Source organism: Onychostruthus taczanowskii, unplaced genomic scaffold, assembly GCF_017590055.1.
Source record: "Onychostruthus taczanowskii isolate IOZ18803 unplaced genomic scaffold, ASM1759005v1 scaffold25, whole genome shotgun sequence".
Classification (NCBI taxonomy): Eukaryota; Metazoa; Chordata; class Aves; order Passeriformes; family Passeridae; genus Onychostruthus; species Onychostruthus taczanowskii.
The window spans coordinates 2,095,671-2,116,930 of record NW_024499796.1 but is presented as its reverse complement, the minus strand read 5'-3'; the positions used below and the strand labels follow the sequence as shown (position 1 = coordinate 2,116,930).

Sequence of the window (21,260 nt, the reverse complement as noted above, 5' to 3'; positions counted from 1 at the left end):
ATCTTTTTAGCCTTCTCTAAGTATCCTTTCTGTATTCTTTAGTATAGTTTAGTATAGTATTCTTTAATATAATACAGTATCATAAAATAATAAATTAGCCTTCTGAGAACATGGAGTCAGTTTCATCATTCCTGCCTTTGTCAGGGCACCCTGCAAATACAATAGGCTCTTCTCTCTGTTGGGATGGGTTCCACACATCCAGAACTCCCATTGTGGTTTTGTGCTCAAGTCAGTAGTTGGGCTGAGCTGGTTTGGGTTTTTTGTGTGAGGGTTTGGTCACCCCTAAGTCTGTCCCTGCCTTCCAGTACCCCTTCTACAAAAGCCACATGCACAGGAGAGGTTTTTCCCTCCCTCCCCACCAGCCTTTTCCTCACAAACCAGCCCTGCACTCAGAGCTGCTGCCAGGCTCTTGGCTCCTGCTCCAAACTCTGCCATCGCTGCCCTACTTTCCTGCAGATGATTGGTGATACTGAGCCACAAAATCAACACAATCAACATTAACCCCACAGCTCCAGGCTGGGAATTATCATTTATGTGCTCGCTGAAGGTGGCTGGTTCTTATTAACAAATTCAAATCACCCTAACTCGATAGCGAATGCAATTGAGCACTAACAGCATTAGGAGATTTTTCTCTTCTTTATGAAGCTGCAGGGAGAAAGAGAGAGCACAATTACATCGTGGCACAGCTCAGGAGCTGAGCTCCCATCTCCATCACAGCTGCATGACACCAGCATGTGACACGTGCCCTGCTGGCTTTGTCCCCAGCAGGTCTCTGGGCATCTCCAGGAGCAAATGCACAGTGACAAGTTCAGCACTGGTGAGCATCAACTCCCAAGGGCAACCTCTCCCTAGGTCACGGCTGGAGGGGATTTTACACCAAATCTGTGGCCCAGCCGTGAGGCAGATGCTGTGTGCTCTAAAAAGCTGAGAGATCAGAACAGGCTCTGCTGCAGACAAAGCCATGGTGACATTTCTTCACACACCTGTGGGCATTGCATGTTGCAGCATTCATTTTTCATCTGTTGGCGCCTCCCTTCCCACATGTGTTCTGGTTTAGGATTCCCCCAGAGGTGCTGGGCACTGCCCAGGCTCCCCAGGGAATGGGCATGGCCCCAAGGCTGCCAGAGCATTTGGAAAACGCTCCCAGGGATGCCCAGGAAGGGATTGTTGGGGTGTCCTGGGCAGTCCTGGAGACCATGCTCCTGGTCACCCTTTCAGATGTGATTCCCTGATCTCCACCTCTTCAAAGACCCAGCTGAATCCTGGGCTGTGTCCCAGGGGAAGCAGAGCACCCTTGTTCTCAGGTTGCTCTGGTGCAGCTCTCAGTGCCAAGCCTGGCACAGCTCCCTGCTCTCTTCTCCCAGTGCTGGTCACTTCCAGCCCTGGATTCTGACACGCCACATTCACCTGGAGCAAAACTTGATCCTTGGACACGATAGGGAATGCAGTGCAACAAAGGAACCATGTCAAAAATGTGCTGTGGGATTCAGAGTGGCAAAACAAAGCCTCTCCTTGTGCTTATTTTCCTTGTTAATGTAAGGAAAACCCTTCAGGAGCTTTACCTTTTGCTGCCTGCTCGCACTTCTGCTGGTTAAACAGCTTTGCTTCTCAACATTTATTCACAAGGAGAGTTGATCATGCATGGAGAGTGCTCACAGGAGAATGAACCCACCCTAAACCTCCTCACATCACTGCTGCCAGCCCCAGGAAACACAGACAACATGCAAACACACCATTTCTTCTCTCTCCTCTCAATATTTAGCAATTGTGGGTCTGTGATTCAGTGGATTGGCTTCAGGTCACTTCTAACAGAGAGCAGACCAACTGCTCATCAGCTGTACAAGGAGAGAAGAGCAATCCCAGTGCCACCAGTGACACAGAACAATCCAGTGCCACCAGGGACACAGAACAATCCAGTGCCACCAGGGACACAGAACAATCCCACCAGGGACACAGAGCAATCCGAGTGCAACCTGCAAAGTCCCACAGGCTCTGCTGGAGCAGTCACTGCACCACAAAATCAGTGTGTGACAGTGTGACTGTGACAGTTCCCACGAGCAAAGCCAAGTGCAAACCCCCCCAGGAAGCCACAATCTGAGCAAAGGGCCAGCAACAGGACACTTAAGCCACCTGTGAGCCTTAACTAGCAGGTTTCAGCGGTGCTTAAGGTGTGGAGGTTCTTAAGCCCTGAGGAATCTCAGCCAGGGAGCCAAGATGAACCTTCATTCAAGTCTGAGATGAGGGGAGCTGCTCTGTGTTATTTATTTCCCTTCTGTTTTCTGTAGCACATTCAAGCTGCACCCCCACACCACCTCCCGGGGGGTTTGCTCAGGAAATCACCTCATGGTCCAGGTAACCAGTGCTGGTCACATCCAAACTCCTCCTGAGGAACATCACCTTGGATCCCCCAGCTCACACTTGGGAGTGATGAAGACCAAGAATTCTTGTATTCTCTGGGACCCCAACGAAGGCGAGGAAAGGAAGGAACCTGACTCCATGTGCTTAGAAGGCTAATTTATTATTATTTTTATGACCATTATTTTTATAACCATTATTTTTATATGATAAAAATATATTTATTTGATATGATAATATATTAAAGAATGCTATACTAAACTATACTAAAGAATACAGAAAAGATACAGACAGAAGGCTAAAATATACTAATGAAAAACTCGTGACTCTTTCCAGAGCCTCAACACAGCTTGGCTGTGATTGGCCAATAAGTAAAAACAATTCACATGAAACCACCTGTTGGATAAACAATCTCCAAACCACATTCCAAAACAGCAAAGTGCAGGAGAAGCAAATGAGATAATATTGTTTTCCTTTTTCTCTGAGGCTTCTCAGCTTCCCAGGAGAGAAATCCTGGGCAAGGGATTCTTTCAGAAAATATGACAGTGACAGGTTTGATCTTCATAAATAAACCTTCCAAACCACATTCCAAAACAGCAAAGTGCAGGAGAAGCAAATGAGATAATATTGTTTTCCTTTTTCTCTGAGGCTTCTCAGCTTCCCAGGAGAGAAATCCTGGGCAAGGGATTCTTTCAGAAAATATGACAGTGACAGGTTTGATCTTCATAAATAAACCTTTCACTGGCAGAGGGTACCCAGAGCAGCTGTGGCTGCCCCTGGATCCCTGGCAGTGCCCAAGGCCAGGCTGGACAGGGCTTGGAGCAGCCTGGGACAGTGGGAGGTGTCCCTGCCCATGGTGGAAGTGGAATGAGGTGAGTTTTAAGGTCCCTTCCCACCCAGCCATTCCATGATTCTATGAAATACCCCAAAAAGACATGTGTGAGTACTCCAAAGTGGGACAGCAGAGTCTCTTCTGCCCCTACAGTCCCAACAGCATCCCACCAACAAAATCATCTCTGGGTTGGGCTGCAAATGGAACAACAACTACATCCCAGCCTTTCATTTCTGTATCTTCTTAGGAATAAAGAAATTCAAAGACACAAAAAGGAATGAAAAATATCAAGTGAATCATCAGCTATTTTCATTCAGGGAGGGTAAAGTTCCAGTTGGGATCCAATTTAAGGAAGATTTATATCTTGTTTGAACTGTTCATCCCTACTCACAAGCATATTAGGTTAGGCCCAGTCCACAGTCTTGGAAGACCCACTGGACACTAATATTTGTCAGTAGGAAATGGAAGAAACATTAAAATCTCTTGCCATTAAGATCAAAAGAGAGCGAGGGTGCACTTTGACATTTCTCCTCTCCTGCTTTGCAGAGCAAATTCCACTGTGGAGCTTTGAACTCCTGGAGAAGAAAGATGAAAGGTGAAAGCCCAGCTCACTGAAAGTCAGCACTGAGGTTTCTGACAGCTCCAGATGGAGCACGTTTGACCAATGATTTTCTGGGTCCATAAACACAATTCTCAATTCTTTGGAAGTTCCTGGTGCAGGAAAGGCACGACTGCACCTCACAGAGGGAACAGAGCAGAGCAAACTGTGCTGGCTCTGAAGGACAGCAAGGAGCCCCAGCCCCTTCCCAATCCATAGGGGATCCCACAGAAAGCTCTGAGCTCCAAACTCACTGCCAGCTCCACAGCAGCTCCCTCAGGAAGGCTCCCAGGTGCTCCTCTCTGTAAGGAATTCTTAGGCTCAGCCTAGCAAAAGAATTATTTTGATTGAGGAATTCATGGGCAGGCCCAGAAGTTTTCAGGCTTTTCTCAATTTTCAAAAGAAGAGGAGCTTCCCATGGCAACAAGTGGAGGGTTTGATGATGGACAATAAAGTTCTTCCATGGGCAAAACTGGGAATTACTGCTCAGAAAAGGAAACCAGAGTTGTACTATTGTCTCTTTAAAAGGTTTTCCACCTCCACAGAGCCCATATTAGCAATAGATGAATCACTGTCATTCACAAACACCAAGCACATAAACAAGAGGATCTAAAATGATCCAGAAATTATCTTAATTTGAAAACTAGATCCGGAGGGAAAACAGAGCTCAGGAGGACTCAGATCCCAGGGCAACACAGCTTCTCTTGCTGAGCAGTGGCATTGTTTCCTCCCACCCCAGCACAGGGATTTCTTCACCCAGACTCTGCCCTTGGAGTCCATCACTGGAAATATTTTCCCTCAGCAGCACCAATATCCCCCAGCTCCAGCAGCCCTGGGTACTGTCAGAGCCCTGCTCAAAGCATGATAACAAATGCATAATTCTTGGCACATCCAGACACTTCAAGGGGATAATAAATAAATTCACATTTTGTGTGGGGTGTGTATTCTGTTCTGGGGGTGTGTATATCTGTCAGAGCACATCCAGACACTTCAAGGGGATAATAAATAAATTCACATTTCGTGGGGGGTGTGTATTCTATTCTGGGTGTGTGTATATCTGTCAGAGGTGGGGCAGTTCTCCTCTGTGCATTGGGCAGTTTTTTCCTTATCTCTCCCACAGTCAATCCTCCCTCCAGGAGATCTCTGCTGTCCATGGCCACTGAGTGTCCCTGCATGGCTGATCAAATTCCAGCATCCCATGGGGAGATGCTCCACCCAGGGGAGGAGCCAAGCATTCCTACCTGGATACAATCTGAGCCTGGAACACCCCAGCAGCCTTTGCCCACTGCATTCCCAGAGGAGCAGCTTTCTCCTGCCCTGCATTCCCAGAGGGAGAGCAGGCCCATCTCCAGCAGCCCTGGAGCTTCAGAGGAAAACTGCAGCCTTGTGCAGGATCCCTGCTCCAGCAGAACCACAGCTGGCACTGCAGGAGGGCTGAGCCCCCATGGGATGGGACTGTGCCCCCACCCTGACACACAGGGGGCAGGGCATGGCCTGACTCTGGCAGTGGGGGGTTGTTTGTTTGTTTGTACTATTGCATTTGTATTTTTAATTTTCCTAGTGAAGAACTGTTATTCCTGCTCACATATCTTTGTCCCTTAATTTCAAAATTATAGTAATTCAGAGGGAGAGGGTTTACATTTCCCATTTCAGTGCCAGCTCCTGCCTTCCTTAGCAGACACCTGTCTTTTCAAACCAAGACAGCCAGCCTCAGCAGCAACCTGTAGTGTCCCATGTCACCCCAAGGCCTGTGGGATGCTCCAGGTGAGTACCACAAGCTCAAAGTGCTGCCATGAACCAGAGAGCCCAGAGCAGAGACTGCTTCAGCACCACCACATCAGATGCAGAACAGCTGCACCAACCAATTATTGCTGAATGCACCCTGCAGGAGACACAGCTCCTGCCACCAGCTCAGCCTGGCACTGGGCTGGGCCCAGCTGCCCAAAGTCAGGTCTAGGGCAAGTGGCCCCTGAGCAGCATTGCCCCCCCACAGCAAGCTGCTGCTCATGATCCAGAAAATGCCTTGCCCATGCTTGAGGGGTCTCTGACCTGTCTGCACTGGGTCGGACTGAAAACCTGGTCACAGCACTGGGCTCCCAGCCTGAGGAAAACAGTTGGGTTGCTCTATTTAAATACATTCCCAGATGATGCTGATGCTTGGAATTAGCAGGAGGTGCTCCATTTGCTGGAAAACATGTCCTTCCCCATCACCAACTTTCCTAAATCACCTGTTGCTCCTTGGACACTTTTGAGCACAAACAGCTGAGACAAAACTGCAGCTGTCAGAGAAGCTTGGTTGGACTCATTGTTCCAATGCTTTTGTGCTGCTGAGGCAGGAAGTTCTTTTCCCCAGCTTATTATTGAAGTATTTCACCCTACTGATGATTCAGCCTCTTTGCTTCAAGCATAAATCACCTCCCAGATAAAGCCTTGTTAGAAAGCTTTTATGGGCCCCAATTAAAAGGAAAAGTCTGTGGAAGTATAAATAGTGGATCAGCATGGTAAAAATGGGCTGGGATATGTGAACTTGCTTTTTTCTTGCTCTCCTAATTCCTCAATTTATCACAGGACAAGGAGTGAATATTTACAAGGTAGGTTTCCAACTGCAAAGGCTGTGCTGAAGCCTTTGATGCTGTGACTTTCTTAATCTGTAGGAAAGCTGGATCTGGACCACCTCTAAAGTCACCTCAGTCCTTTGGGAATGACTGGATAATCCCTCACAAAAAACCCCTCACTTTCCACAGACCTGAGCCAAGCCACCAAACCCCAATCTCTCTCTCCTGAACACCCTTGACACCAAACACCTCAGTTTGCCTGATGCCATCACAGACCAAATTTCTCAGCCACCAATCTGCTCTGAGGACAGAGCAAACCCTCCCAGATTTTAATGAATGCTGAACTGGTGAAGCACATCTCACCCAGTGACTGCTCCCTGATATCACATTCTCTGAAAAAATCCCTTCGCCCAGGAGTTTTCTCCTGGGAAGCTGAGAAACCTCAGAGAAAAAGGAAAACAATTCTCATCACGTTTTCTTCTCCTGTGTTGTGCTCATGTGGAATGTGTTTGCAGACTGTTTACCCACAGCTGATTGTTTCATTGGGTTCTGCTGTGAGTTGTTTTCACTCTTTGGCCAATCAGGGCCAAGCTGTGTCAGGACTCTGGAGAGAGTCACCAGTTTTCATTATTATCTTTTTAGCCTTCTGTAAGTATCCTTTCTGTATCCTTTAGTATAGTTTAGTATTCTTTAATATAATACAGTATCATAAAATAATAAATTAGCCTTCTGAGAACATGGAGTCAGATTCATCATTCCTCCCTGCTTTGGGGGTCCCTGCAAATACAATACCCTGACATCCCAGTAAAACCCTGGCTGCCCTGAACAGCCCCAGGCACAGTGCAGCAGGAGGAGGGGAGTGAGAACAGAGTGCTGCTGATGCAGGACAATCAATTCAGACATTTTGCAGCAGGAAATGAATGGGCCATTAAGGCAGAAGTTGTAACCTCAGCCTTCCCCTAATGGGTCTCAGTCCCAGACTGCGTGGCAGCGCAGGGATTTGGGTCCCAGCAGGGCTGGCTGCTCCAGCAGCAGCAAGGGAGGGGTTTGTACAAGCAGGGGGACAAATCTACCCCAACTTGAGCCAGCCTGTGGTGGTGGCACTCACAGGAAGGGGTGAAGAAGGGCTCACCTAAGCCTGAAAATTAGCAGCATTTATAGAATCACAGTTTTGGGTTGTAGGGACCTTAAACATCATCCAGTGCCACCCCTGCCATGGCAGGGACACCTCCCACTGTCCCAGGCTGCTCCAAGCCCTGTCCAGCCTGGCCTTGGGCACTGCCAGGGATCCAGGGGCAGCCACAGCTGCTCTGGGCACCCTGTGCCAGCGCCTGCCCACCCTCCCAGGGAACAATTCCTTCCCTAAACCCCACTGTCTGTCAGACATTCCCTGTGTCCTGTCCCTCCATGCCTTGTCCCCAGTCCCTCTCCAGCTCTCCTGGAGCCCCTTTAGGCCTTGCAACCCTTTAGGGCTCTGTGGCCTCCACACAACCTCTTGTGTGTCTTCTTCTGTGTCCATGGGGTACGTGCTCTATTCCAACTTTGTGGCCTCCTCTGGTCTTGCTCCCATGTCCTCATTATGTGTGGGGTACCAGAACTGTGTTTTCCCCTGCTTTCATGAATTAGCAGGAGAAAAAGCCCCAGCCTTTTTCTTACTAATGCTTAATCACAGTTTACACAGACCACATCTTGCCTCCCATGGTCCCACAGCCTTTTGCAAATCTTAATTAAGCAAAAGATTAAAAGTAGGTCCACAGTTCATCTCTGATGTGTATCCTGCATCAGGGGAATGCTGCTCTCCTTGAGGAGACCAGAGCCTGGGGCTGACAGGGAAACTTCTGATAAAATTTTCCTGACAAAAACCATTTTCCTCAGGAGTAGAGAACTCAGATGGTGAATCAGAGCTCCCTGAACAAGGAATAACCTCTGGCACTCCCCCTCTGTCTAAGTCTCTGCATGTGTTCACTTACTCTACCAGTTCTGGATTCAAGGGGAAACATCTTCCAAATTCTTCCCAGTCTGGGCCCAGATCAGGCTGGTCCCAGCAGCATCCCTGGGTAGTTTCTGCACTGCCTGGAGCAGGATGGATGGATTCCACCTACAGAGGAGTGGCCAGGATGAGGGAGGTGATTTCCCCCTCTACTCTGCCCCTGTGGGACCCCATTTGGGGTTCTGTGTCCAGCTCTGGGGTCTTCAACATCAGGAGGACCTGGGGCTGCTGGATGTGTCCAGAGGAGGCCACGGAGCTGCTCCAGGGCTGGAGCCCTCTGCTCCAGAGCCAGGCTGGGAGAGCTGGGGGTGCTCAGCTGGAGAGGAGAAGGCTGCAGGGAGAGCTCAGAGCCCCTGCTAGGGCCTGAAGGGACTTATGAAAAGGAGGGACAGGGACTTTTGATATGGGCAGAGTGACATAACAAGGGGCAATGATTTCAAACTGAGAGAGAGCAGAGTTAGGTGGGATATTGGGAATTAGGAATTGTTCCCTGGGAGGGCAGTGAGGCCCTGGCACAGGGTGCCCAGAGAAGCTGTGGCTGCCCCTGGATCCCTGGCAGTGTCCAAGGCCAGGTTGGATGGGGCTTGGAGCCACCTGTGACAGTGGAAGGTGTCCCTGCCCATGGCTGGGGTTGGAATGGGATTATCCCTTCCAACCCAGACTATCCCATAATTCTATGACTTCACTGCTGTTATCTGTGCACAGCCTGACAATGGGTCCACAAACACCCCATGAAGGATTTCCAGTCACTGCTGCAGCATAATCTGGGCTTTTGTCTCCTTTTTTCAATTTGATAAACTTGGAGTAGGCACAGAAGACACCCAACCAAAAAACAAGTGGCCAGAAAGCAGCACATGAGTAAGCTGTGAAAAGGCTGAGGGCTGCACAGAGAAGATGTTCCCCACCCACAGCTTCTCTCTGTTTCCAACCTGCAATAGCACAGCCAGGTCCTCAGCAAGCAGAGCAGCACAGGGAGGGGCTGACAGCCCTTGGGGACAAGGGACAGGTGACAGGGGTGGCTCCTGGCATCACTGACTTCTGCTGAGTGTCCCATGGCACAACACAAACCACTCGGCCTCCCCCCAGTGAGAACATCCAGAACCCCTCAGATCTGCCAGATCCAAGCAAACCCTGAACTGGGGTCTCAGACACAACAAATCCAACTCTGCAGCTGCTCCAGGCACCTGCTCCCAGTTAATGGGGCTCCAGAATGAAACTACAATCTTCAGTCAACCCCCAAAATCAATACCCCCATAGTAAGCTCGGGGTTTTGCATGTGGTACAAGAGGAAGGTTGGGAGAAGATGATCTCATTCACCATGTATTGATTAATCAATTCCAGCCAGGATGCTAATGGGCTTTTCTTACAACACTTGGCACCAGGAGGAAGGAGCAGGAATGCTGAATGAGAAGGGGAGAAACTGGTGGTGTGGTGAAGCTTTAGGGTGAGGGGAGAAATCTTCTAGAGATGGCTTTAAGTGGTCAGAGACTGGGAATAAATGGAGGAACTGAGCAAGGAAGGGAAAAGGGAATAAATCACATTTATTGGCTCCAAACACAGCAGAACTGTACCTGGCAATTCACTGTGGCTCAAGCTAATCCTTTCCTGTTGCTACAGAAACCCTCCCAGGAAGGACTGAAAGGGGCCAGCATGACTCTGGAGTCTGTGATGAAGAAAACTGGGCACAGCATCATCCCTCAAGCCAGAGAAATGGGCTGAGGGCATCAGTAATGCCTGACTTAGGGATTTTTCCACATAAACTACACCCTCTGATGAGAGCCTTGCACTGCCTGGAAGCCAGCAGAGGCTGGGGGAATCACCCTGCTCTTTGTAAAATTGGGAAGAGCAAAACAGAACAGCCAAGAGGTTGTGCCACTCGTGGTCCTGCCTTGCAGGAGGCAGGGGAATTCAGCCTGGTGCATCTTCTCTGCAGCCCACAGTCATGCCAAGGGTAAAGGTGAGTGATGGAGCTTTGTAAAACTGGACTGGACTGAGCAAAACCAGTCCTGGAGCTCAGTGTTACAAGTTTGATCCCCCAGTCAGGAGAGGAAACCTCCCGGTACAAAATATGAAGGAGTTGCTGCTTTTGCCACCCAGTTTTGTACAATTTGGAGTTTCTGTGGGGCATTGTAAGAACCTGCTCCTATGCACCCAGCAGAGCACAGGAACACCTTGGGGTGACACCAGCTCCTGCACTGCCACCACCCCACTGCCCCCACACATCTCGTTGCTGCTGAGCAACTCTGCAGCCTCAAAGCACCACAGACTCAACCAGAAACAGACCCTGAGGAAAACAGGAACGATCCTCCTCAAAAGCAGGGGGTCAGGAGGTGAAAACCACACAAATTAAATCATTTTTTTCCTCCAGAACCATCTGTTCCCAACCAACCCCCCCAGCCCCAGCAGAGGACTCACGTTGTAGAGGATGTCGGTCCAGCCCTCCATGGTGATGCACTGGAAGACAGTGAGCACGGCGAAGAGGATGTTGTCAAAGTTGGTGATGCCATAGTTGGGGCCCTGCCAGTACTCCCTGCACGTGGTCCCGCTCTCACACTGCCTGGCAGGAGGCTCCTCTCCACAGGGAAAATCCCCCACCTCCTCACCTGCAGAGAGGGAAGAGAAGTTACTGATTGGAACTACCCAGAAGAGCTCCTGCTTGTTGGAACCGTCCTGAAAAGTTCCTGACTGAAACCATCCTGAGAAGTTTCTGCTTGGAACCATCCTGAAAAGTTCCTGATTGGAATCATCCTAAGAAGTTCCTGCTTGGAATTATCCTGAAAATTTCTTGCTTGTTGGAACCATCCTGAGAAATTTCTGACTGAAACCATCCTGAAGATTGGATTGGATCCATCCTGAGAAGTTCCTGACTTAAACCGTCATGAGAATTTCCTGTCTAGTGCAGCTGCATCCTCCTGGCATCACTGCAAGGATTAAATTCACATTTTGGGTTTCTTTGTGCCACTATAGACATGGAAAAGTCGTTGTGCCCCTGTAATCTTTTACACACTGCTGGGCTGTGGGAGGTGGGTCAGTGGGAGCAGAGCCGTCCCTGAAGTGCCCAAAATTCGTAGTTTGCCATCTCACATGGTGGAATTGTTTAGGCTGGAAAAGACCTCTAAGATCACCAGGTGCAATCATCAACCCAGCACCACCCACCCATGTCCCAGGTGCCACATCCACACATTTTTGGGCACTTCCAGGGATGTGGACTCCATCCTGGGCAGCCCCTTCCAATGTTTGAACACCCCTTCAGTGAGGAAATTTCCCCTAATCTCCAGTTTGAACCTCTCCTGGAGCAACTTGAGGCCACTTCCTCTTGTCCTGCCACTTGTTACCTGGCAGAAGATGTTTCCAAACTGCAAATAATTTCTGGCTCGTGACAGCCCACTACATCTGAGAGACCTGGAAACGGTGTAAGAGAAGCATGAAAGAAAACACACACAAAAAGCCCCTAAAACCCAGAATAAAGCAACACCACAAAAAATAAAACCAACAGTGTGGTAAAAGCAGGGCTTTAGGAACAACACACACTTCAAACACCGAAAAAGTGCTAAATATTTGCTCTATAGCATTAAAGCAAAAGGACACCTCCTGCACTAGTGCCTATTTGGGGCTGTGGGCTGCCCCAGAATTGCCCTGGTACAGATGTTCGAGCACAGCTGCATGAGGAGCCCCTGGTGTCACCCCAAGGCAGCACTGAAGGGCTCCAGCTCCTCCATAAACTCCACATTTCTGCTTCAACTGGAGGGAAAGGATCCATGTGGGATGGTGCTTCTCTGCTGAGTGTCCTGCAGACCCAGAGGAGGCCGAGGTGGATAAATCTGTCAGGGAAGGCCCACCAGGAATGGCCAGGACCATCCCAGCACCTTCCAGGCTCAGCTGGGAAGGTTGCAGGCTGGAAAACTCCAGTGCTGGGTTTTCAGAGTAAGCAAATATCCCAAGCAATATCCCTGTTTAGAGAGCTGGGACTGGGGAAGCATTAAAGGGTTTTTAAAGGGACACATTATGGTAATGGAGCAGCAAATGGCACAAAATCTGATTCACTGGGGGAAAAGGTGGAGCAGCACTAAGAAAAATTAGTAATAATCATTCCACAGAGCAAAGCCTGCAGGAGGAAAGCAAAATTGTCACGGTGGAGCAGGATAGAAGTGTGTGTAGATATATATAAATATATATGTGACACTTTCCTGTTGACTCAACACCTCGGTGCAGGGCAAACCTCCAGCTCCCAGATGGGTCACCACAGGCTCTCACAAGGGCTTGGTGAGAGAAGAAAATGCCAAAGCTGGCTCCTGCTGACCATTTGTGAGTGTGCATTAAAAGAGGATCCAGTTTCATCTCGGTTTGGCCTTTTGCTGCCAGGGAATTCTCTGAAAATGCAGTGAACATCTACCACAAAGGGGTGGGTGCGGGATTTTTTCCTTTTTAAAACAGTGACCAGAAGTGGCCCTTACTCCTTGTGGCTGGAGAAAGCAGAGAAAGGGGGAATTCCAAGGGATAATGGGAAATAAATATGGTGCCCTTCTCTCCTGGAGCAGCTTTGGGGCATTTGGTCTGGGTCAGGTGCTTAAAAATGATCTTGTGTCAGCAGAGCAGGACAGCACAGAGGTGCAGAGAGAGGGAGACAAGACGGGAGCAAAACTGCCACTGAGTTTTACCCATTTTCCATGACAAAAATGACATTTTTCCAACTCAGAGCAGTCAGGCTGAAGGGGAAAGTCCTTGAATAACCCTTTGGCCACATTTTGGTGCCCAGCACCCCTTTGTGCTGCAGTTCATCACTGACCTACCCAGGCTATTGGCTCAGCAGAGCAACACTCAAGTGTTGACACCTCTGCTTGGTCCCCTCATGGTGCACAGTTGGTCCCTCTGGCTTCTGATTCCAGGGAAAATCCCAGGGCTTTGCTAATTTTGGGGATTTGGAACAGAGAGAAGCACGAGCAGCTTTCCCTCCTCCTGTTTTCCACCCCCTATCAGAGGCATCTCTTTAATGAGTTCACATTTCCACTCTCAGGTTGGTTTGGAGCCCGTGGTCTCTGCCCAGGCTCCTTAATGCACCTCTGTGGAGATGAGAAGCACTTAGGTTTTCAAAAGCTTTGTGGGTTGCTCTGCTGCTCTGCTCCCAGGGGATGCAGTGCCAGGAAACCTCACTCCCCTCTCCTTTCCAGAAACACCATTTCCCACCCAGCAGCTGGAAGAGATGCTCAGAACTCGCCCAAAGCCAGATCAGCAGCCCTGGAGCACAGGGTGACCAGGGCACAGGCACCTTCCCCTGCCTGCCAAGGGGCTTTGGGAGATGAGCCACCCTGTGACAGGTTTTACAGAGACTTCTGTGAGCCAGAGAAAAGTTTGAGAAGAGGATCCACATTCACCCCTGAAAGAATTTTCTACCAAGGTCGTTGACACAGAAGCTAAGAAAGAAAGAAGGAGAAATAAGAGAAACCTGCAGCTGCCTGTTCCAATGAGCACTTTGTCTCTGTGACCAATGAGTAAAGTGTAAACCGATGAGTTTTGTAAGAATGTAGAAAAAGCATGCAGGCTATAGTAAAAACAGTTTGGAGCCTTCTGAAAATGGAGTTCTGCTTTGTATTGTCTCCTTCTCAACTATGACAAGCCACAGCTCACAGTGAGCTGGCAGCTGCTGAAATGCAGCTCAGGCAGCAGAGCTGAAATGCAGCTCTCAGTTCCAGCTGGAATGCACCCAGCCAGCAAGAGCAGCTGGCATATGACATTAGCCATGACAAAAACCTGTCCTCGGTCCCCAAACCTGGCCCAGACTCCCTTGGTCACTGCTGATGGCAGAGACGAGCGTGCAGGGAGCACACACCGCTCTGGGGGTGATGCTGGCCTTTTGAACTGCTCTGGGGAGGGAAGAAAATCCTCCCTCATCAGGTGTCAGCCGTGAGGGAGAGCCTCGGGCTCTGCCTGCAGCTGCCTCCTGCTCACAAAGGATGCACAAACATCCCCCCCCTTGTTTGCAGTCTAACAGACCCAAAAATTGTCCTAGCAAACCCCAACCTGCTCAGGATTCATCCTCCCCTCCACCTGAGCAGGGACTCTGCTGCTCCCTCCACACCCATCCTGTCACTGCTGTCCCTGTCCCCTGTCAGCACTGCCACAGCCCCTTGCAGGGGCCACACTACCCACAAAGAGACTTCTCCCTCCTGCAAATCCAGCCCAAAATTTCCTTTCCTCCAGGAATTGCCAGGATTTTCTCACAAGTCACAACTCCCAACTCTCCTTCCCAACTTGCTTTATGTTATTCCAGCATTCCACAGGAACATGAGCAAGAATTCCATTTGCAAATCTCTGTGTACACTGAGCCTATTAAAGTGCTCCCATCAGAAATGCCCAGAGATTTGGCAGGGCTGTTCTTTTATTACCATTGGATTGCATGGAAATAAATCAATATTAAGACCTATTAGTGATAATGACTGAAAATACAAGGCTGTGTTTTAAAGAAAGTCAATTGCACCTTAAAATGTAATGGTTTGGAGACAAGAACAACATTTTAAAGTGTGTTGTCAGATAATAAACATATTAACACCGCTATAAAGGAATGAGGTGGAACAAGATGATCTTTAAAGTCCCTTCCAGCCCAAAGCATTCCATAATTCCATTATTTGACACAGCTGTTCCAAGCCAAGAATCTCTGGGATCATCCTTCTCCACCTCCATCTTCTGGAGTCTATCACTCACTCACTCACAGGCAGACACATCACTTACTCTTCAGTGCCCAATTTCCCTTCTCTGAAGGTCATTTTTATCCTTTCTCCGTCAAAGGACTCCTTGCCTCCTATCTACGGCCCTTTTATTTTTTGGTTGCTCTCAGACTTTTCAGTCTTTTACTATTCCACACCAAAGTTTCCCCAAAAACCTTCCCAGGAAACTCAGTGTGCATGAAGCAAAACCCAAGAAAAATTAGACAGACACCATTAATTAATAAGAAACAACAGGAATTTGGTTCTGTTCTTCTGCTATGAGAAAATTCTTTTGGGACAGGAGGGCCTAAGGACTTTCATCTCACTCTTGGGCAGACTGGGAGCAGCACTGTGGCATCAGAGAGAGGAAAATCTGTCCCTGCCCGTGTAGGGTGGGCACAAAATTCTGTGTAATTCTCAGAATATGTGGGTAAAGAGGGAGAGAATGCAGGGAATGCGGAAGAGGCAAAAGGAAAAGCAGCACAGAAGCAGGAGGGGAAGGTCCAAAGGCTCACCTGTCTCGTTGGAAAAGCAGGTTTTGTGGAACTTGCCCATGTAAAACTCCAGCCCGATGATGGCAAACATCACAATGGCGAAGAAGAGGAGCAGCCCAATCTGCAGCAAGGGCACCATGGCCTTCATGATGGACTTGAGGACAACCTGCAGGCCTGTGGGGACACAAAAACACCTCAGGGAGGGAAGGCAAATGGGGCCTTGGGAGTGGAGAGAAAGTGGGAGAGGGGCTGTCCAAGGGACAGGTGGGAATTGGCAATACCGAGCAATGCTGCTCTTCCCCAGGTGCTATAAAACAATGTCCTGCCATGAGAGCAGGAGAGACAGCTGGGGGTTATCCTTTTGGGGTGTCTTTTCTTTAGGTGACAGATCAGTGGTTTGTTAAGCTTCAGAGGCACTCAAAGGGTTTTTCCTGAAGCTGCTGGAGTCCCAAGACTCAGCCTGGAGCTGAGCCAGGTCCTTGGGGCAATTGTGGTGCAGCTTTGAACTTTACTTAGGGCCAAGCAAGCCAGTCTGGTGTAGAGCAGGGGGACAAAAAATTTATTCCCTCTTTTCTACTGACAAGCTGGAAGTGTCAGCTTTATCCCACCAAATTCACACAGTGGCTGGACTCAGTGGTAATTAAGAAATTGGTGCTAAATTGTTATTACCTATCTGCACTGAAATGGAAGTCAGACCATAGCAGGAGATTAAACCTTGGCTAATACAATGATTTAGCTGTACCAGGGTCTCCTGCAGATATTTGCCAAAATAAATTCCAATTTGTGTCTATAGACACGAGGCTGAAGCATTTCTCTGGAAGAAGATTATGGTGGTGCTTGGAGAGATCAGGCAGGATCTGGACTGCAGTGGAAACCTGTCCTGAGGAGCTCAGGGTGAGGGCAAAGAGAGAATGTCCCAGCACCTGATCTTGTCACTGAGTTTGAAAGTGGAGGAGGGAATCAAAGCCCCGTGGATGGATGTGATCCCTGTGCCAGGGAGTGGGGGCTGCTCAGGAGCTCCTGTCCTCCCACAGCCCACAGAACAGAAGGGACACTGCTGTCCCTGTCACACCCTGCTCTGCAGAAACAAACCCAGCTGCCCATCCACAGCTTTGTCACCAGCCTTGACACTCATTTCAATGAAAGGCAGGGAGATAAGGAGATGGAGGTGGCTGATAATGTCCTGCAGATGCACACAAAACCCTGCAGTGATGGGCAGCAGCTGCCTTGTGGCCTGTTCTGAGTGCTGGGGGATGAAGGATCATCCTTGTCTTGCCACCTTGCACAGCACCAGTGAGATGGAGATGGGCACAAGCATTTAAAAAAGCAGCAAGGTCTCTTTGACAGGAAAAACACTGAGGGAATAAAAGGGAAGAATATTCCGTGTTTGTGGGTGGTTGCACATCAAGGTTATGCATTTATTACAGGAAAAAACCTATAAAATATTCAGCTTTCACCACATCACTAAAAACCTGAGAGCAATTATTGTGGGGAAGTGTTGTGCTGGTCCAGGACACATCTCCAGGTGGAAAACCTGTGTCCCACAGCAGGACAGGGACAGCTCTGAGGGACCACCTCACTTATGTGACAACCTCAGACTGTCATTGCCACACCTTGCACAGGCAAAAGGTCCAGGGAAAAACATCCAGCAGCATCTCCTTGTTGGAGACCCTGCTAAAAATGCCACCTTTCCAAGGATCTGTCCTGGCTGGGAATTCAGATTGAAGCCCTGCTCATGAATGGAACCTGATTTCAGGAATTGTTTGTGCTGTCATTGCCCCCAGGTAAATCCAGAGAACGCCAGAGCATCCCACAGTGCTGCAGCTCCTGCTGGAGGGTACAAACCTTTCTATTCCACATCCAGGAATGAAAGAGCTCCTGGAAGTGATCCCTGCTGGGGGCAGAGCAGCTGTGACTGTGACATAAAAAGGCAGAAAGCCACGGCGTGGGCACTGGGATGGTTTCAGGGCATGATGCAGCTCCTCACTGGAGCATTCAGACCCTTCAAGTTCACCCAAAAAATGCATAAACTGAGTAGGCAGGGCCAGATCCCACCTGCTCTTTCCCTTTATTTTCTCCCCCTTATTAAAAGGGTAAAATCCCAGCACAGGATGCTCAGCTGATCAAAACCATCAGAAGATCCAAGCTGAAAAGCCTGAAAGCTGCAAAATTCAGCTCTCAGGTCTGCTCTCCCCAGAGAATTCCTTCACCCCCAAAGACAAAAGGGTCCTTGGACAAATCCCTGCCCCTCACCTGCAGGTTTGGGAGCACAGAGCTGAAATCAACACAAAATGGGACAAGAGACAGCCAGTCCCTGCCAAGGGCAGGAACCACCGACCCCAAAGAGGCAGGGGGAGAAAATATTGCTGAGAAAAGCAGCAACACCCCAAATCTACAGAGCCCTTGGGCTGGGGCACAACATGGGCATGACACTCACTTGGGATTCCTGACACGAGTTTCAGGGGCCGCAGCACCCGCACAGCTCGCAGGGTCCGCAGGTCAAAATCAGTCCCAGCAGTCGCCAGAATCCTGAAGGGAAACAGGAAAAACAAATCCAGATTAAATGCAAATTCCTCTTTCCAAAGCATGGCTAAGTGTGGTGTAGAACCAACAAAGATTGGAGCTGCTTTAAAAAACAATTCCAGATTAAATGCAAATTCCTCTTTCCAAAGCATGGCTAAGTGTGGTGCAAAACCAGCAAATATTGGAGCTGTTTTAAACTCTGTGATCTCATTGAGAATTGTGCTCACTGGAAGGAATTAATTCCCACAAACTCCAGGACTGCTGTAGGAAAATCCCCAGTCTCTGCCTGTTTGTGAGGCCACTGGACATCAGGCACTAAAGAGCTGCACCCTGTGCCCCAGGAAAGCACAAAAAGGAGACAGAGAGAGGGAGCTGAATCCCTCAGTTATGCTGGAAGTTACCTGCCAGAACTTCCTATAACAAATCCACAAATCCTTCAGTTCGATGTCCGATGTTTCCCAACACATGAAGCAGTTTCTGCTCAGAGTTTCTTCTCTGTGTGCAAAATTAATTTTTGTTCAGAGCATTCTCTTGGAGGAGAACATGCAGAGAGCAGGGTGTGGGTCTGGCACACCACAAAATCCAGCCCAGAGCAGAAGGGGTCTTAAAAATGTGATGCTGTGCACAGAAAATGAAATGGATTCCCTGGTCTAGGGCACAGCAAGGGAAGGAATATTGCCCCAGTGTCCACAAGAGACAATGATGAGAATTTACAAAGCCAGCTCTGCCCCACAGCACAGCCACCTTCACCAATTCCTGCAGCACTTCTGGGATGCTCCAGGAAAAAAACCTCCTTTATTTGGGCCTGTGCTCATGTAAAGGTGGGTTTCATGATCCTGGAGGGCTTTTCCAATCTAAACAACTCTGATTCTACTACAAGCCAAGCCCAAATCCTCCCACCAGCCTCCATCCTCTGCACCCCTCCCAGGGACTGTGAGAATCTGGCCCTTTTCCCTCAGTTTCCTGATAACAGGAGCCCTTTTTTTTTCCATTTTCTTGAGACCAGGAGCTCTTTTTTCCTGTTATCTTGATAACGGGAGCCCTTTTCCTCAGTTTCTTGGCACCAGGAGCACTTTCTGCTTAGTTTCTCGCTAACAAGAGCCCTTTTTGCTCAGTTTTTGATAACAACAGCCTTTTCCCCTCCATTTCTTAAAAACAGGAGCCTTTTTTCTTCAGTTTCTTGACACCAAGAGCCCTTTTTGCTCAGTGTTTTTATAACAGGAGTCCCTTTTCCTCACTTTCCAGATAACAGAAGCCCTTTTCCCTCATTTTCCTGATAACAGGAGCCCTTTTCCCTCAGTTTCCCAAAAACAGGAGCCCTTTTTCCTGAGTTTCCTGATAACAGGAACCCTTTTCCCTCAGTTTCTTGCTAACAGGAGCCCTGTCCCTCAATTTCTTGTTAACAGAAGCTGTTTTTCCTGTTTCTTGACACCAGGCTGCAGAGCATTCAGCAGTGATCAGCCACCATAAACCAACCCAAGGAAAAGCAGAGTTTTCTGAAGCAGCTGCACAGTTGCACTCGGAGCTGAGCAGGATGTGGCTGTGGCAGTGCAGGGAGCACTCCCAGAATAAATCCGTGTCCTTACCTTAGGGACTGACTGAGCCTGGCCCAGGGAAGAGCAGGCTCAGCATTGCTGGGCGGAAAGGGCCAGACTCCAGCAGCAGGAGGTGCTGGAGATCAGGAAAAAAACCTGCTGGGATCTTGGATGGCAGGAAGCAGAAGCCAGCCAGGACCTGAGGAGCTGAGTATTTATTCTATAGGACACCTGTTCCCACATTTTCACGACCTTAAAATTCCCATGACATCAGCTCCATCAATGCAGTTGGAGCATGAGCAACAGGAGACAATTTAAACCAAGAACCAGGTCATGCAGAGCCTTCTAATCTAATCTTCTGCACCCAGGCCAGTGATTTCATCCTCTGCTCCCTTCCTCCATCCTCACGGCTTAATTGCTCACTTATGGACCTGTGCAGTGTGGGAAGAGCCCAGGGAGGAGATAATCCTGAACATCCACCCTGGGTGATGCTCCCAACAGCACAGTCAGTCTGAGCTGAGCCAGGATGCACAGTTTCTGGGAGCCCCTGACACAGGAATAATGTGCACTGACTCCATGATTCAGAAGGTTGAACAATTGCTTTATTAAGCTGCCTTATATTACACTAATACTATACAATAACTATACTAAAGAGATACTCAAGAAAAACCCATGAGTGTCTAAGACAGACAGGACACAGCTTTGACCCAATTGGCCAAGGAATCCAAACACCCCTCACTGGTGTCCAATTAACAAATCACTTTGGGTAAACAACCTCCATAACTCATTTCACATGTGCCAAACAACAGGAGCAGGGAATAGAGATAAGAATTGTTTTCTCTTCTTCTCTGAGCTTCTCACTGCCTTCCCCAGGAAAAATCCTGGGAGAGAGAATTATGTCTCTCTCTGTTCAGAGAATGTGAATATACCACAAGGATGGATGTGTACTGTCACCAGGCTGAGAGAAAGGGTCCTTCATGGCCTTCTTGTTCTGGTTTAAATTCAGAGAGAAAACAGGAGGGAATGGCTGCCAGTAAATGTTCCAACGGGTTGAAGTTGTCTTTCCAGAATATTCTGCCTAACAGGCTTGATGTTAAAACCAGCCTGTTCCAACTCTGACAAGGCACGCAAAGCCCCTTTCCCAGGAAAACTTCTGGATTTGACCATTTAAGTCATGAATTTTGACATAATTTTCATTGTGACCCCCCAGTTAACCTGCACAGGACGTCCTACAGCCACCATCTCCCGTGGTGCTGTAGCTGCTCCTTGGGGTCCATGACATCCCACCCAAACCCCACAGAGCGCCCAGCATGGCTGAGCTGGCCCTGCTCCCTCTGTCCATGAATCCACCACTCTTGGAAAGCAAAACAGCCCAGGTGTTTTTTAGAGAGGTAAAAAAACAGCTCCAGGCTAAACAAAGCTGGGAAAAAAGCATAGAATGGTTTGGGTTTCTCTGGGCACCCTGTGCCAGGACCTGCCCACCTTCCCAGGGAACAATTCCTAATTCCCAATATCCCATCCATCCCTGCCCTCTGGCAGTGGGAGCCATTCCCTGTGTCCTGTCCCTCCATGCCTTGTCCCCAGTCCCTCTCCAGCTCTCCTGGAGCCCCGTTAGGCCCTGGCAGGGGCTCTGAGCTCTCCCTGGAGCCTTCTCCTTTCCAGCTCCTCCAGCCTGGC

General features: G+C 49.0%; 1 protein-coding gene across 1 annotated transcript in view; it reads right to left on the bottom strand.

Annotated features, from left to right (window-relative positions):
- LOC121336980 (voltage-dependent N-type calcium channel subunit alpha-1B-like) overlaps window positions 1-21,260 on the bottom strand; it is a 289,393-nt gene that overhangs the window by 166,350 nt on the left and 101,783 nt on the right. Inside the window, 3 exon segments of the mRNA XM_041406692.1 lie at window positions 10,746-10,933; window positions 15,547-15,699; window positions 17,963-18,054. Coding sequence (XP_041262626.1) covers window positions 10,746-10,933; window positions 15,547-15,699; window positions 17,963-18,054 — 433 coding nt within the window.